General features: G+C 42.8%; 1 protein-coding gene across 1 annotated transcript in view; it reads right to left on the reverse strand.

The window, feature by feature from the left end:
• spred1 (sprouty related EVH1 domain containing 1) overlaps positions 1 to 10,845 on the reverse strand; it is a 29,159-nt gene extending 18,314 nt beyond the window's left edge. Inside the window, exon 1 of the mRNA XM_034563521.1 lies at positions 9,890 to 10,845. Within this exon, the coding sequence (XP_034419412.1) occupies positions 9,890 to 9,921 (32 nt within the window). The 5' untranslated portion in view covers positions 9,922 to 10,845. The remainder of the gene's footprint in view (positions 1 to 9,889) is intronic.
• Between the last annotated feature and the right edge of the window lie 1,664 nt (positions 10,846 to 12,509).

The following is a 12,509-nucleotide window of genomic DNA, read 5'->3' on the forward strand; positions in this document are numbered from 1 at the left end:
GTTTTGGACAATTCAGACACAAAGACACAAACACTGGGCGACCAATGTACTTCAGTATTTATATGGATAGATAAGAAAAGCCTGCATTCATTTCTAACAACATATTGAACATCGGTGCCTCATATCCCAGCATCCCCTCTCCCCAGCAACTAGACAACCCAATTTAAAAGTGTCTTTAAAGCAGGTATAATCAATATTCTATTCTATGTATCACATGACGTGTGAAAGCGGTCACTGGTAAACATTTGGCAACTGAGGAGCCAGATATTTCGATCAGAAGTTGGTAGAGACCCAAACTAGAGGTAGAAGACTTGTATTCATCAGAAACAAGACTCCAAATGAAAAGCTCAATGTCTAAATAAGCAACTGTTTGCCAACAACTTCGTAATATCAAATGTTGTGTTAACTTGTTTCCGCTGGCCCCACGTGGTCCAAAAGAAAATCAGTTATTTCATGTATATTAAAGTTTACACTTTCATTTTCAAAAGGTGAGGAGAAATCTGCAAGTAATGACTCCTGCTCCCACTATTACCATTATTAAGGCGAAAGACACGTTTGTAAAATAATTGATCGAGCTAATTGCAAGCAGCTGACTATACATAATTTTATACTTCAATTTTTTGTAATACTATTTAGATCTGATTATTTTTTGTCGTTTTGACTTTCCCACAAATCCATGTATCCAAACAATCTTTAATAGCTCAAATCCTTCAACGATACTACATAAATTAGCTGTGCACACGGTTGCCAGTCTGTCTACATAAGCTTCATCAGTCACGGTGTAAACAGAAGTGGACAACGCTGTAAGTCCTTTACTTGTTATTTTAATCTTCATAATACCAAGGACGTTTTCAAATATTGCATAGTAATTTTTCTGCCAGTCAACTGAAAAATAAGCATTTTATTTTATTTTTTTACAAAAAAAAGCAACAATTCTGCCAATTAAACATGAGCAAATAACAGATATTGTGGCTGGACAATAACAGATAACGAATTTATACAATTCCCAACATTATGAATCTCTTATTGACCTAAATGTACTCCTATCACAACTGTCTCTCACGTGCTGCCCTCAAGCTTAAGCAGTAACTGGTCGTGGGAGGCTGACAGAAACACACCACCACTAACTTCCCCCTCGCAAACTCCCAGCAACACCCTTTCTGCTTGCACCTCATAACGGCGCCACAGAAGTAGTGCTTAACCTCACACGAGAACCCCTGCCACAGCAGGCAAAAAAATGCACTTTTGAGCAGTAAAACAGGCAGTAAAAGAGGGAAATACTGCTGCCGTTACACCCCTCTATGGCCCCCAATAAAGGATGCGGGTGATGGGTGCAGGAGGGGCTGTCAGTCATGCAGGGGTCCCTGGGGTGAACAGAAGGCAGGCGGTGGTGTCGCTCAGCCATGACCAGGGCACAATGACCAGGGCCTGACCCTTCAGACCTACCATCACACACATGCGAGCAACCATGACACTCACAGGGAGGGGGGCCGGGCCCGGAGAGGAAGTTGGAGTGTATACGCGCATTATTTAATCTAACTTAAATTAATTAGAGGAATAGGAGATATACCTAAAACTAATTTCATTCTCTCCAGTAGCCTTCTGAAACCTGCAGGCCAACAACTTAACACAACCAACAACAGACAACTGTACTAGATCCATTTAACAACATTTTTAAAGCAGGGGAATAAAAAAAAAGTTCCATCCGCTCCTCTTTTTCTCCCTCATCTAAAAATTGTTCCTTTCTTAAGATAAAAGCCGTAAGTGGTCCAAAAAGATGTTTGAGTGCAACCTGCTGCATCACACACACACACACACACACACACACACACACACACACACACACACACACACACACACACACACACACACACACAGTTCAGAGTGGGATGGTGGAGACAAAGGCTGGCCTCCACGCCCCTTGCTGGGAGCACACAGTCGACTGGACACACAATTGAGAGCGGAAGCAGATCAGCTGGCCAGGGGGGAGAGGAGGAGGGTGGGGGGGGGGAGAGAGAAAAGAGCCCCCCATTCCAAATTATTCCAAGTTATTCTGCTGGATGACTGACTTCATTTCCGACCAAAAGCAGTAGAGAAAAGCAAAGGGAGGGGTGAGAGTGTAACAGAGGACTGTTGGGAGAGGAGGAGGAGGAGGAGGAGGAGGAGGAGGAGGAGGAGGTGGCTGGGGATGGGAACAGGGTGGATACCAAGGTGACAGTCGGCAGCTTCCACCCGCATTTGAATATGGCCTTTTCTATTCACAAATAGGTGCACAGGCTTTTATGACATCGGCATCTACACAATATGATGTGTATATACATATATGTGGTAAGTTACAAGGAGTATAAGTTATAATTAAATGTATCTTACGATTATAAAACCTCATTAAAGTAAGAGTAAAGAGCAAACACAACCATGACTTGAATTAGAATTCAGCTTCCACTTGAAATTAATTGTGAGAAGAGAAGAGAAGAGAAGAGAAGGCGTGATGAGGGAGCATGTGCAGACCAGGCAGGCCTGGGCCTCGAGGCCGGCTGCTCCAGTGTGTGGTGGAGAAGGGGGATCCGGGGGCAACTATTTCCTAAGTTGACAAAGTGGCCGTTTGTCTGCTGCTCCGGCCCATGGCTCACAGGGCTCCAGTATGCCATCATGCTTTGCTCCGGTCTCAGCCTTGGGCTTCCCACCCCAGAGGGGACTGGTGGAAGGGAGGGGAGAGCAGGGGTGTGAGGGGGGGGTATTGAAAGAAAGATAGGCGGGGGAGAAGAAGGGAAGGAGGAAGAGGAGGAGTGCAGGAGTGAGAGGAGAGAGAGAAAGGATGTGGCCTGAGCCCTGGGTGCTCGCCAAGTCACCCTCCCTTTCCTCCGCTCCGTCTCCCCCTTCTACCCAACCCCTCCCCGGCTGCCTCTCACTACACAATGGCCGCTTCTCTGCTGAAATTTCACGTTATTGGATCCCGGGCCTGGAGTTTTGTCCTCCCACAATGTCCAGGCAGCAGAGCATGCTGCAGGGGAGACACACTTTGCAAGCTAAAAGCTGGAAAACCATTCCTCCTTTCATTAGCATCAGAAAAGGGGAAAATAGCCCCCCACCTCTTTTTTTCCATCGCCCCTTTTCCTCCCCATCTCTCCCCTGTATCAAAACCGGAGGAAGGCTGTCAAGCTCGGTCAAGCTCCACTAGACCACTTTGGTTTGTCGGACTTTTGAGAGAGGGGGGGAAATCATTAAAATATCATTGGGAAAATAAACACAAGTTACTTGTCCCAATCCGATTCGAAAGATTATCCTCCAAAAGGAAGGCAATCACGAGGAAAGTAGAGAGGGGGAATAAATAATGGCTTGAAAAGCTATTCTGGGTGTGACTCATTATCTAGTCTTACTTTCGCATGTCACTATCTTCAGCGGTTGTGTTAAGAGAAAATATGCAACTTAAGCTTCCTTGAGAGCGTACGACCAAACTAAAACGCAAGAAGTCTTGATGTATTCAATGTAGATCAACCTGCCCAAAGATGTAGTCCAGGGGTGTCATGTAGCAGAAAAATATGAACGTAGTTGAGAATTTATCAAACTGGAATCAACCACAAACAAACACAGAGTAACAAACGGTGACTTGGAGCTGAAGTTGTAAAGTGGATAAAGTTAGTTTCCATTCGCTGTGATCACGCCTCATTGAAGAAATAAATAACATGCAATCTGGGACTCGACCGTCGATTCCAGCAGTGCATCTAATCTGAACGGCGCAAACTAGCTGGCCAATTAGCCACGGTTCAACTCCCCTAAATAACCAGTGGCAAACTCAAGGGCACAGACATACTCAAAACCAACAGCAACATGACCCAACATGGATGTAGTGCAAATTATGACACAAGGCCAGAACAAGACACTTTTGAAGGGGCTGTCGGTGAGCCATTAATAAAAACAGAGCTAATAATGGGACAATGCCTCCAGAATCACCAACAGGCAGACAGCATCACAAGCCTGCTACATTAGCTGCAGTGAAAACTAATACGTCGGCTATAGAAAGAGAAGTGAAAGAGAAATTTGCCCTATCTCCTCTCAACACCTCGGGCTGCTGGTGAGTCATCTCCCTCACAAGAACATTCAGCTAAGCTACCAACTGACTCAGGAAAAAAACAAAAAACAGAACAAGCCTACTCTGCTGCTGCTGCACCACACAACGATTCTACACTTCAAATTTACCACCATCCTTTCACAGAAATACAACCTAATATGACGGCAAAGTAAGGGATCAGAGTCACTTCTGGTAGCATCCGTCACAGACTGCAGTTAGTGGGTCAAATTAGCTTGTAGCCCAAACCAAAGATAGACCTGAATGTCAAAACTGCTCAGTCGGACAGCGTTTCTAACATTGATTTTCTAACCAACCCCTCTATTACTGGATTGGGCCTGCAACCCCAACAACAATGTTCTAGGTGCCGCTGCACTGTGGCACTATAAATCACAAGGCTCCCATATGTGTATCAAATGCCCAAAAAACTATTCGCAAACATCAATCAAAGCCACATATTGAGATGATCTTAATTTGAACCACAAGCATTTGGAAAATTAAAACCTTGCGCTTGTCATTACCAAAAAGAGAGAAAAAAAAGTGGAACCGCAACTTTCGACTGCTGCGTCTCTGGTCTTCTTTGATGTCAGAGTGGTCCCAAGGGGCCGAGAGTCTCCTCGTCATAGTTACTCTGAAACCGAGGGGGAAGCTGAGGGAATAAGTCCGCCGTCTAGCTGTGGTCGAAACCATGAATACAAGGTGCAACTTGGGAAGGATAAACCACCAAACCATGATGATGGCCCATGGACGTAAAGAGAACCGGCTCTGACAAGTTGTGAACCATCACAGTATGCCCCGTTGTTGGGAATAACACAACAGTATTATGAGAACAGAAACCAACCTATTAGTCCCTCTTGAAAATCAATTAGACTCAAGTTTTCCATTCAAGCTATGCCTCTAACATTTGGAGGAATCAAGAAACACTTTCACAATAACAGTCTGTTCCAAATCCTAAATATAGCCACGAGACGGGACAAAATCTGATCAAAAGTTGCTGAGCAGATACAAAAATATATATATTCTAAGAGGCCGCCAATTTTAATCCTATTCGAAAACTTGTTTCAATAATACTTGAAACCATAAAGCTATGATTGCTTAAATTCCCTCAAGTGGGACCACGGTCTATCTCTCCCAGAAACACATACACATGCCAAATGTTCCCAGAGAAATAAACACACACAAGTGTGTGTGTGTGTGCACGGACGCGCACACACAGAAACCCCTTCCTGTTTTCAAAGTGTTTGGAAACTCAATCAAAAGACACAAAGTTTAGGATTTACATCTGTGGCCTTTTATGTCTGCGGCCTCGCAGGAAAGAACCATCTCAGCCCAGCTGCAGCAAAGAGCTCACAACAAGGCCCAGTCTTCATGCTCCCGCATGCAGCACAACTGAAAACAATATCCACAATTCAGACACTTAGTGCTAAAAGCACTTCTTGGGGGCCCTAAGATATAGTCGGTGAACATCTGAGGCCCTGCTTGACAAAGAAATAAAGACAAGCCCTGCTATCAGGATGTTGAGAAGGAGACACAAAAGAAAGATGTTTAGTGCTGGCCAATCTACATAGCATATATCCACACCGGGTCTTAGTCTTAGAATTAAGACATTTTGTTGGAAATGTGCTCTAAATACACTGCCGACATTCACGCCAGTTTATGCTCGCTCCTAAAATACTTGAAGAGGAAATGAAAATTATAAGAGGGAAGTGGTTCGGGTTTAAAATACACAGAATCCGGGCCTAAATCTGGCCATGGGAATGGAACAGTCTATACAAGGCCTGTTCAGTTTGTTGGCTTGTCTCAGTTACAGACAGTCCGAGCCCTCTGGTTATACAGAGGATCATTGTCGTCAATCACACAAACAATACGACAGCTTCTAGTGGAACAAGCAGGCACTGGGGCGTAAATATTCTACACGCAAAATAACTTTTAGGATTGTTCAACTTTTCACCTTACGTAAATACGGTGAAATGGAGAGAGATTTAATGTAAACACTTTTATTTCTACAACGTGCATATCTTAAATGTACATCTGATACAATGTGAGAACATGCCCCGTTCACCAGAAAAGTTAAACGCTGTCACAAGGGCCCTTATGTCAAATATCACATCTCAATAGTCTGTGTTAACCACCGTAGTCACAAGCAACACTTCCCCAAAAGAATACAGAAGCAAAACCAAAGATGTGTTCAGCTCAGCAGACTCTGTCAAAGGTTAGATATGTCTTTAGTTAAGGCTAGGCCAGCTGGTGAAGCTACGTGTTCACGCAGGTCATATCCAACAACTGGCAATAACCCCAAATAATACCATCTATAAAATAAAAAAATTTAAAAAAAGGTCCAGGAAATTATTTTGTTTAACCACAGGATATAGGCAATTACCCATGCCATAAAGCACTAGCCCTAACAGCTGAGGTAGCTGTCTCCCTTTGTCGTTTCAGGACATGATGGGGGTTGTTTAGGCGGAATGTGTTTGGAAAGCTCTGCAACAGGAATGGGAGTGCAAAACAGCCCTCAGGTGATAAGATCACGACACCCACATTGGCAGATAAAACGCTGAGCTGTCAAATCAATCACACAGATAGGAAGGGGACACAGAGAGAGGAATCACCTGACTGGCAACAGACAATACCACAGACCTGCAGGAATCTAAAACAATGAGGCCATACCCTACACACGCTCAGTGGAATAGAGAGGCAACTGACCCTCACCGATGAAAAATGGATGAGGGATTCGTCCGTAGGCTCACAGGAACTAAAACCATCACCCTTTTTGATTTTTTTTCATGGCACGGACTGATGAGCACAGAGGAGCCACAATGAGTCTGTAATTGTAACCTATTTCATGTTTTGTGAAGACAACTCTAGTTTACAATCCAGAAATGTGTACAAACAAGCTATTCCCATGTACACAATGGCTAAAGAGTATCTACATTACACAGATAAAAGGTACCAGCACAGTGCACCTCAGCAGACCACTGCCTTGGTTGAGATAAATATTTAAGATAAGCGGGACATTCAGCAGAGAGACACACTTTGATGAATCTCCTACTTCTCACAGCATGATCATTGTCCTTGTTTGAAAAATTCACATTGGCCTTACGTCACACCAACGCACACACACACAAAAAATATGCGGAGGCTTTGCGTGTCTTCTTGTCAGTTCAGCCTTGTGAACATAGCTGCACCAGGGCCAAGTAACATGTTCTCAGCAAAGGGTGTGCTGTGTGTATACCAGCTCGGTTCACTGACATCATTCAGACTAAATCACTTCGGGACTATCTAGTCGCACATTTTGTGGATATTTACAAATAAAATGTTCACACTGCAATGGACACATTTCCCTGTTGTACGTTTGGACAGTGAAGCAGAATAAAAAATATATATAACCAGGATGTATACAATTTCTGTATATTCAAAAGAAATGTATTTCTTTCTTTTTTTTATTAAGATTTAGCAAGTGACTCACCATAGATCAGAATGTATCTTATCAATGGAAGACGGCACAATGTAAAAAAAAAAAAAAAAAGGAAAAGAATATGCAACCAAGAAAACATTTGAATATTATCCGATTCTTAAAAAGAAAAAAGAAAATAATAATAAAACACAAAATATCTGATTTTTTTTTTTTTTTGTGAATGGGTGGGTCATTATAAAAAGGATATTGCAGAGACTCTCTAAATGTCTCAGGCAGCGCTCTGTATTCTATTCACTCCGCTACTATGAATCATACAACAGCCAGAAAGGTGGTGGAATCATAGCAACAATGTTTGGATCACTTCGCCATCTTAGCTGCTGCCATCATGAAGTGTGGAACAAACCCAGCAGGAACTGTATCTTGCACACCACGAATGATGTGTAGCCCATGGCAGTAGTTCCCAAAGCGGGGCCCTGGGGGCTCTTGAGAAGTCCCTGAGGTTATTGCAGTCCCGGCTAATTCTGGAATGGATTTGTTTCAATGTAATTTCTCTCACTGGAGGTTAGCACGATGAGAAAATGATTTTTTTCAGATGACTGCTCGAATCAGAGATGTCTCCCTTCCCACTAGCATCCAGCTAACGCATGAACAAACGCAGGAGAGAGAAAAAGATTCCGCTCAGATGAATGTTCCTAAAACGATGTGTGGTTAAATGAGGGTGAGTGGTTAAATTGTTATCTATTTGATGGCTTGATACGAGGAGAAGAAACTCCAGGACATATGTTACATAAAACCCAGAAGTGTAGTTCAAGGACAAAGCCTCCATGCATTAAATCAATCAATCCCATTTAGGACATGGATAGATGGAATGGGGAAAAACATGGGTGTGTTTCCAACATTGAACCATGGCACTGTAAATGGCTGGAGAGAAAGAAAGGGGGGGAGGCATATGACTTCCTCTGTGACAAACACATTATCAGAGAAAAATCCTCTGAGATAGTGACGAAGCGTCGGTTTAAAATAAATCACGTGTGTGTGTGCGTGTGTGCGTGCGTGTGCGTGTACAATGCACGTGGTACTAGTCGTGTTGTGCACATTGTACAGTAAACGCAGGAAATGTGATCATTGTGTGATCGGCGGTGCAATGCGAAACAGTGTACAGTGCTGTGAATGGACAGGCAGGTACTTTATGAATGGAGGGGATCATGTGACCGCAGCACCTCCCGGAGCAGATATTTCTCACTGACTGTCAACAAGCGCACACAAGGGATCAGCCCATTAAAACAATACCAAAAATGCGACTGGAAATGGGCGCGACGTGTCCGAAAACACCCCGAGCACGGATCGCGATTGATCCCCGTGCGTCGCGAGGACTCCGAGTGCGAATGTGAAGCCTTTTTAAAGCGTTTTTTTTTTTTATGAATGGAGATTGTGATATGTAAATGAGTGTGATTGAGAAAAAAAAATGGCATCTTCAGCCTTTCAACGTTGACATTGCCGCAATCGACTCGGGAGGATTTTTATTTATTTTTTATCAAAGAAAAAAAAGGCATGGACGGAAATACTAAAAACATTATCCGCACGATTTTAATCGATGATTATGTTCAGAAATCATGGCGGACAACAGTCACATGCACATCTTTGTCAATGTAACGCTTTCTGATCGTGATGTACTGGGGCAGACACATCATATTTAGACTGGATTATCGCTGTGTACATATATATATATAGATATATCTATAACGAGTGGTCCCTCGTGAACTGTCTTATAACCAATCTATAAAGCAATGATACATATCCTGGGTATATGATTTTCCTGCTAAATAAATGATGTGCAGGCAGCCCATACATATACATATATATATATATATATATATATATATACTGCCAAACTGTGTGTGTGTGTGTGTGTGTATATATATATATATATATATATATATATATATATATATATATATATATATACACACACACACACACACACACACACACACACACACACACACACACACAGTTTGGCCTGATATGAATCCCCACCTCATACATGTTGGCTAGTTCAAATATAGGATACCGATTATTAAGAAAGAGATTGTTGTAAACTATGTGCCTATGCCCCCCTGCTTGTCAGAAACTCATAATGTATCATCCAATAATGTGGCTTTTTTTTCTTCTTTTCTAAGTCTACAAAACTACCCAAACATAAAGATGATAAGTCTGTGCTTCTTACTGTTGCTATCAGTCAAAGTGAGGTGGTGAAACGCCAGCGTCGCTGGGTTTAGACATGTCACAGTGGACCGGCAGTGCACACAGCTAAAGCGTGTGTTAATATCTTTCAGATCTGCGAGTACTTATTGTTGCAGCTGTACGTTGTACATGTCAATGGAGAGTCGTGTACACACAGTACTCACTCGTTGTTTGGATTTGTTGAATCTTCACTCATTTTTTTCCTCACGGGGATCCAAATCCTAGCAATAGCATCGACGACGCAGTGACGGCGGGATAAAATACCACAAATATCACCATTTTCCTTCGCATGTAGAAATGCCCCCCTGTTCTGGGTAGTAAGTGAGCGGTGCACAATGGGGGCACATGCCTCACGAAGCGTCCCTGTGGAAACCGAGTGGAGCTAGCTTAACGTTAGCCTCGCTGCCTGGAACTAACGTTAAATCGCGAGGAGGAATGACAACCGCTGATTCATTTTATCCTCCCTGGAAGTAAAATCCGACCACAACAAATGGGCCATCGGCATCATCCTCCCTCCTCAACGAGCGCAGATTTCCCCCCTCGCTTTGCAAACCCCAACAAAAAAATGTTTTTTTTTTTTAAATTGCCACGGATAAAAAAAAATACACGTGAATAGATCCTCAAAAAATGCAGATATTGTGGCAGACTGTAACGTTTGGCAGGTTATTTATGGCTGGCTGTCGAGCATCCATTCGCCAACTTCACGTCCAGGACAACACTTGAAAAAGCAGCGCTGTGGAGCGTCGCTCCGTCAACGTGTCCGAGTAATTTGCAGTAAAGGCATCCAAAGCCCCCCCAAAAAAGGGTTCAGCTGTTTTCAATATGGATTCTGGTGCGTAAAGTAAATAGATCAAGACTTGAGATTTCCTTGAGAAGTTGGTGGACATCTGCTTTAATCGAACTCCATTTTCAACTCGGGGGGAATGAAACATCGGAAAACTGGGCGGATGAGTCGACCCTCGCTTGAGAAAATTAGATCCTTCCGCGACGTAGTAAAAACATAAAACTCTTGCGATTATATAAACTCAACCAGCGCACGATTTATTATATGTCGTTGAACAGCAACGTATGCAGTACTATACTGTGGGCCCTTGTAGCCGTAAGCAGTGAATTAGAAGTGTTTATTTCCAAAGTTGACCTAAAGTAGTCCCCGCACTTCCCAAAAGAAGTTTCCCTTCAATCACGCATTGATACAAGAGGGAAGCGTCTGTGTGATAGCACGCAAAGTAGAAAATAATCTGAAGGAAGGACTCGGGCTGACACACAGACTCGGCCATTAACAATTTCTGTTGGTTTCTTTCATTAAGCAGCTTAACCATGATAGACCGCCCCCGAACCATTTTTTTAAATCTGCATTTGGCGGAATGCTTTAAATGCACAATGACTGCTGCAGCACGTGGAATTACATCAGCATTGTTATTTTATAGCGGGGAATTTTTTTATTATTATTTTCTATTCAATATAATACATATGTATTACATATACGCAGAGATAGAAAGGTCATTCATAAAAAATAATTTCCTGAACCACACACGTAATCTATTCTGGGGGCTAGTTTGAAATCACAGTGTGGTATTGTTTTAGTAGTCTGTAAAGGTAAATAAAATGAGGCATGTGATTAGCCTCTGCTACTTAGTACAAAAAGGTTTTTTTGATACAAGTAGTCATAATAGTTGAAGCTGCCCAGCCTTGCACCCCGACCTCTCTCCAGGCAGCTGGAGCACCCTCCAAAATAAAACACCTTCAGAGGCAACCAGAACATTCCATGTTGCCTATGCACCTATGAATCTTATTTGCAAATGTGTTAAAAGCCTCGCAGAGCGAATCGGTGGCCTGGTTGCGTAAGACTTAAATGCTATTGGATTTCTGTGCTGTGTGGAATGGCAAGAGATCAGGCTAAATGATTCTGCCTGGTTGTCATAGTGACAGCATGTTGTCTGAGAAGTTTCTTTGTATTTCTCTGGCTTTCATACAGCTTGTGCCACAGCCTTATGTTGCAGCAATATAGAACATCCCTCTGTGTCTTTGTATATAGGTAGCCCGTTTATACAGGACCCCCACATGTGCAACCCTGACACATATTGTGCACTTCCTGTGCTATTTGATTAGATTTCCTGCCAGAGGTGTGTACTGCTATCCTGATGGCGGCCTGAGAGCAAAGGTGGATTGTCTCCTGGGAGTGTTTACTCACCAAAACTACAGATGTTCGATATGAATGCCATGTGTGCTTATTTACATTTTAAAGTAATTTACACAAAAGTCTTACAGAAGACGTTCTCTGTCCACATTTGACTAAATATGTCCATTTGTCTTCACGTTGTCCGTTATCTTTACCGTTGTCATGATCAAGCTCGCAGGTCCAAATAAAGTGTTGCTTGTTTCAAATAGAGCAGTAAAAAGCAAAGACCACTCATTTTCCCACCAGCATGCTTGTATCCTTTAGAGTATTCAGAGTTCAGGAAGTCAGCCTTCTTTCTCATCTCACAAATGTGGACGTGGAGTGTGTATTTCCTGTGTTTTTCACACACTGAACACACTGTAGTGTACTTAAATAAGGCAGCAGGATGTTTAGCTAACTGAGGCATCCCTTGACTTCCCTCACTAAGTGCAATCAGGGTCATCACATCTCTTTAGGATGGCAAACAATCTAACATTCCCGTATTACCAACAAGCAACCGCAGCATAAAGGATGTTAGGTCAACACAAATCTCATTCAGCTGAGTACAGCACAATCAGAACCTTACTTGACTTTCAGGAAGTTGGCTGAAATGATTAGCAGATCAT

This window comes from Cyclopterus lumpus, chromosome 22, assembly GCF_009769545.1.
Source record: "Cyclopterus lumpus isolate fCycLum1 chromosome 22, fCycLum1.pri, whole genome shotgun sequence".
Lineage (NCBI taxonomy): Eukaryota > Metazoa > Chordata > Actinopteri > Perciformes > Cyclopteridae > Cyclopterus > Cyclopterus lumpus.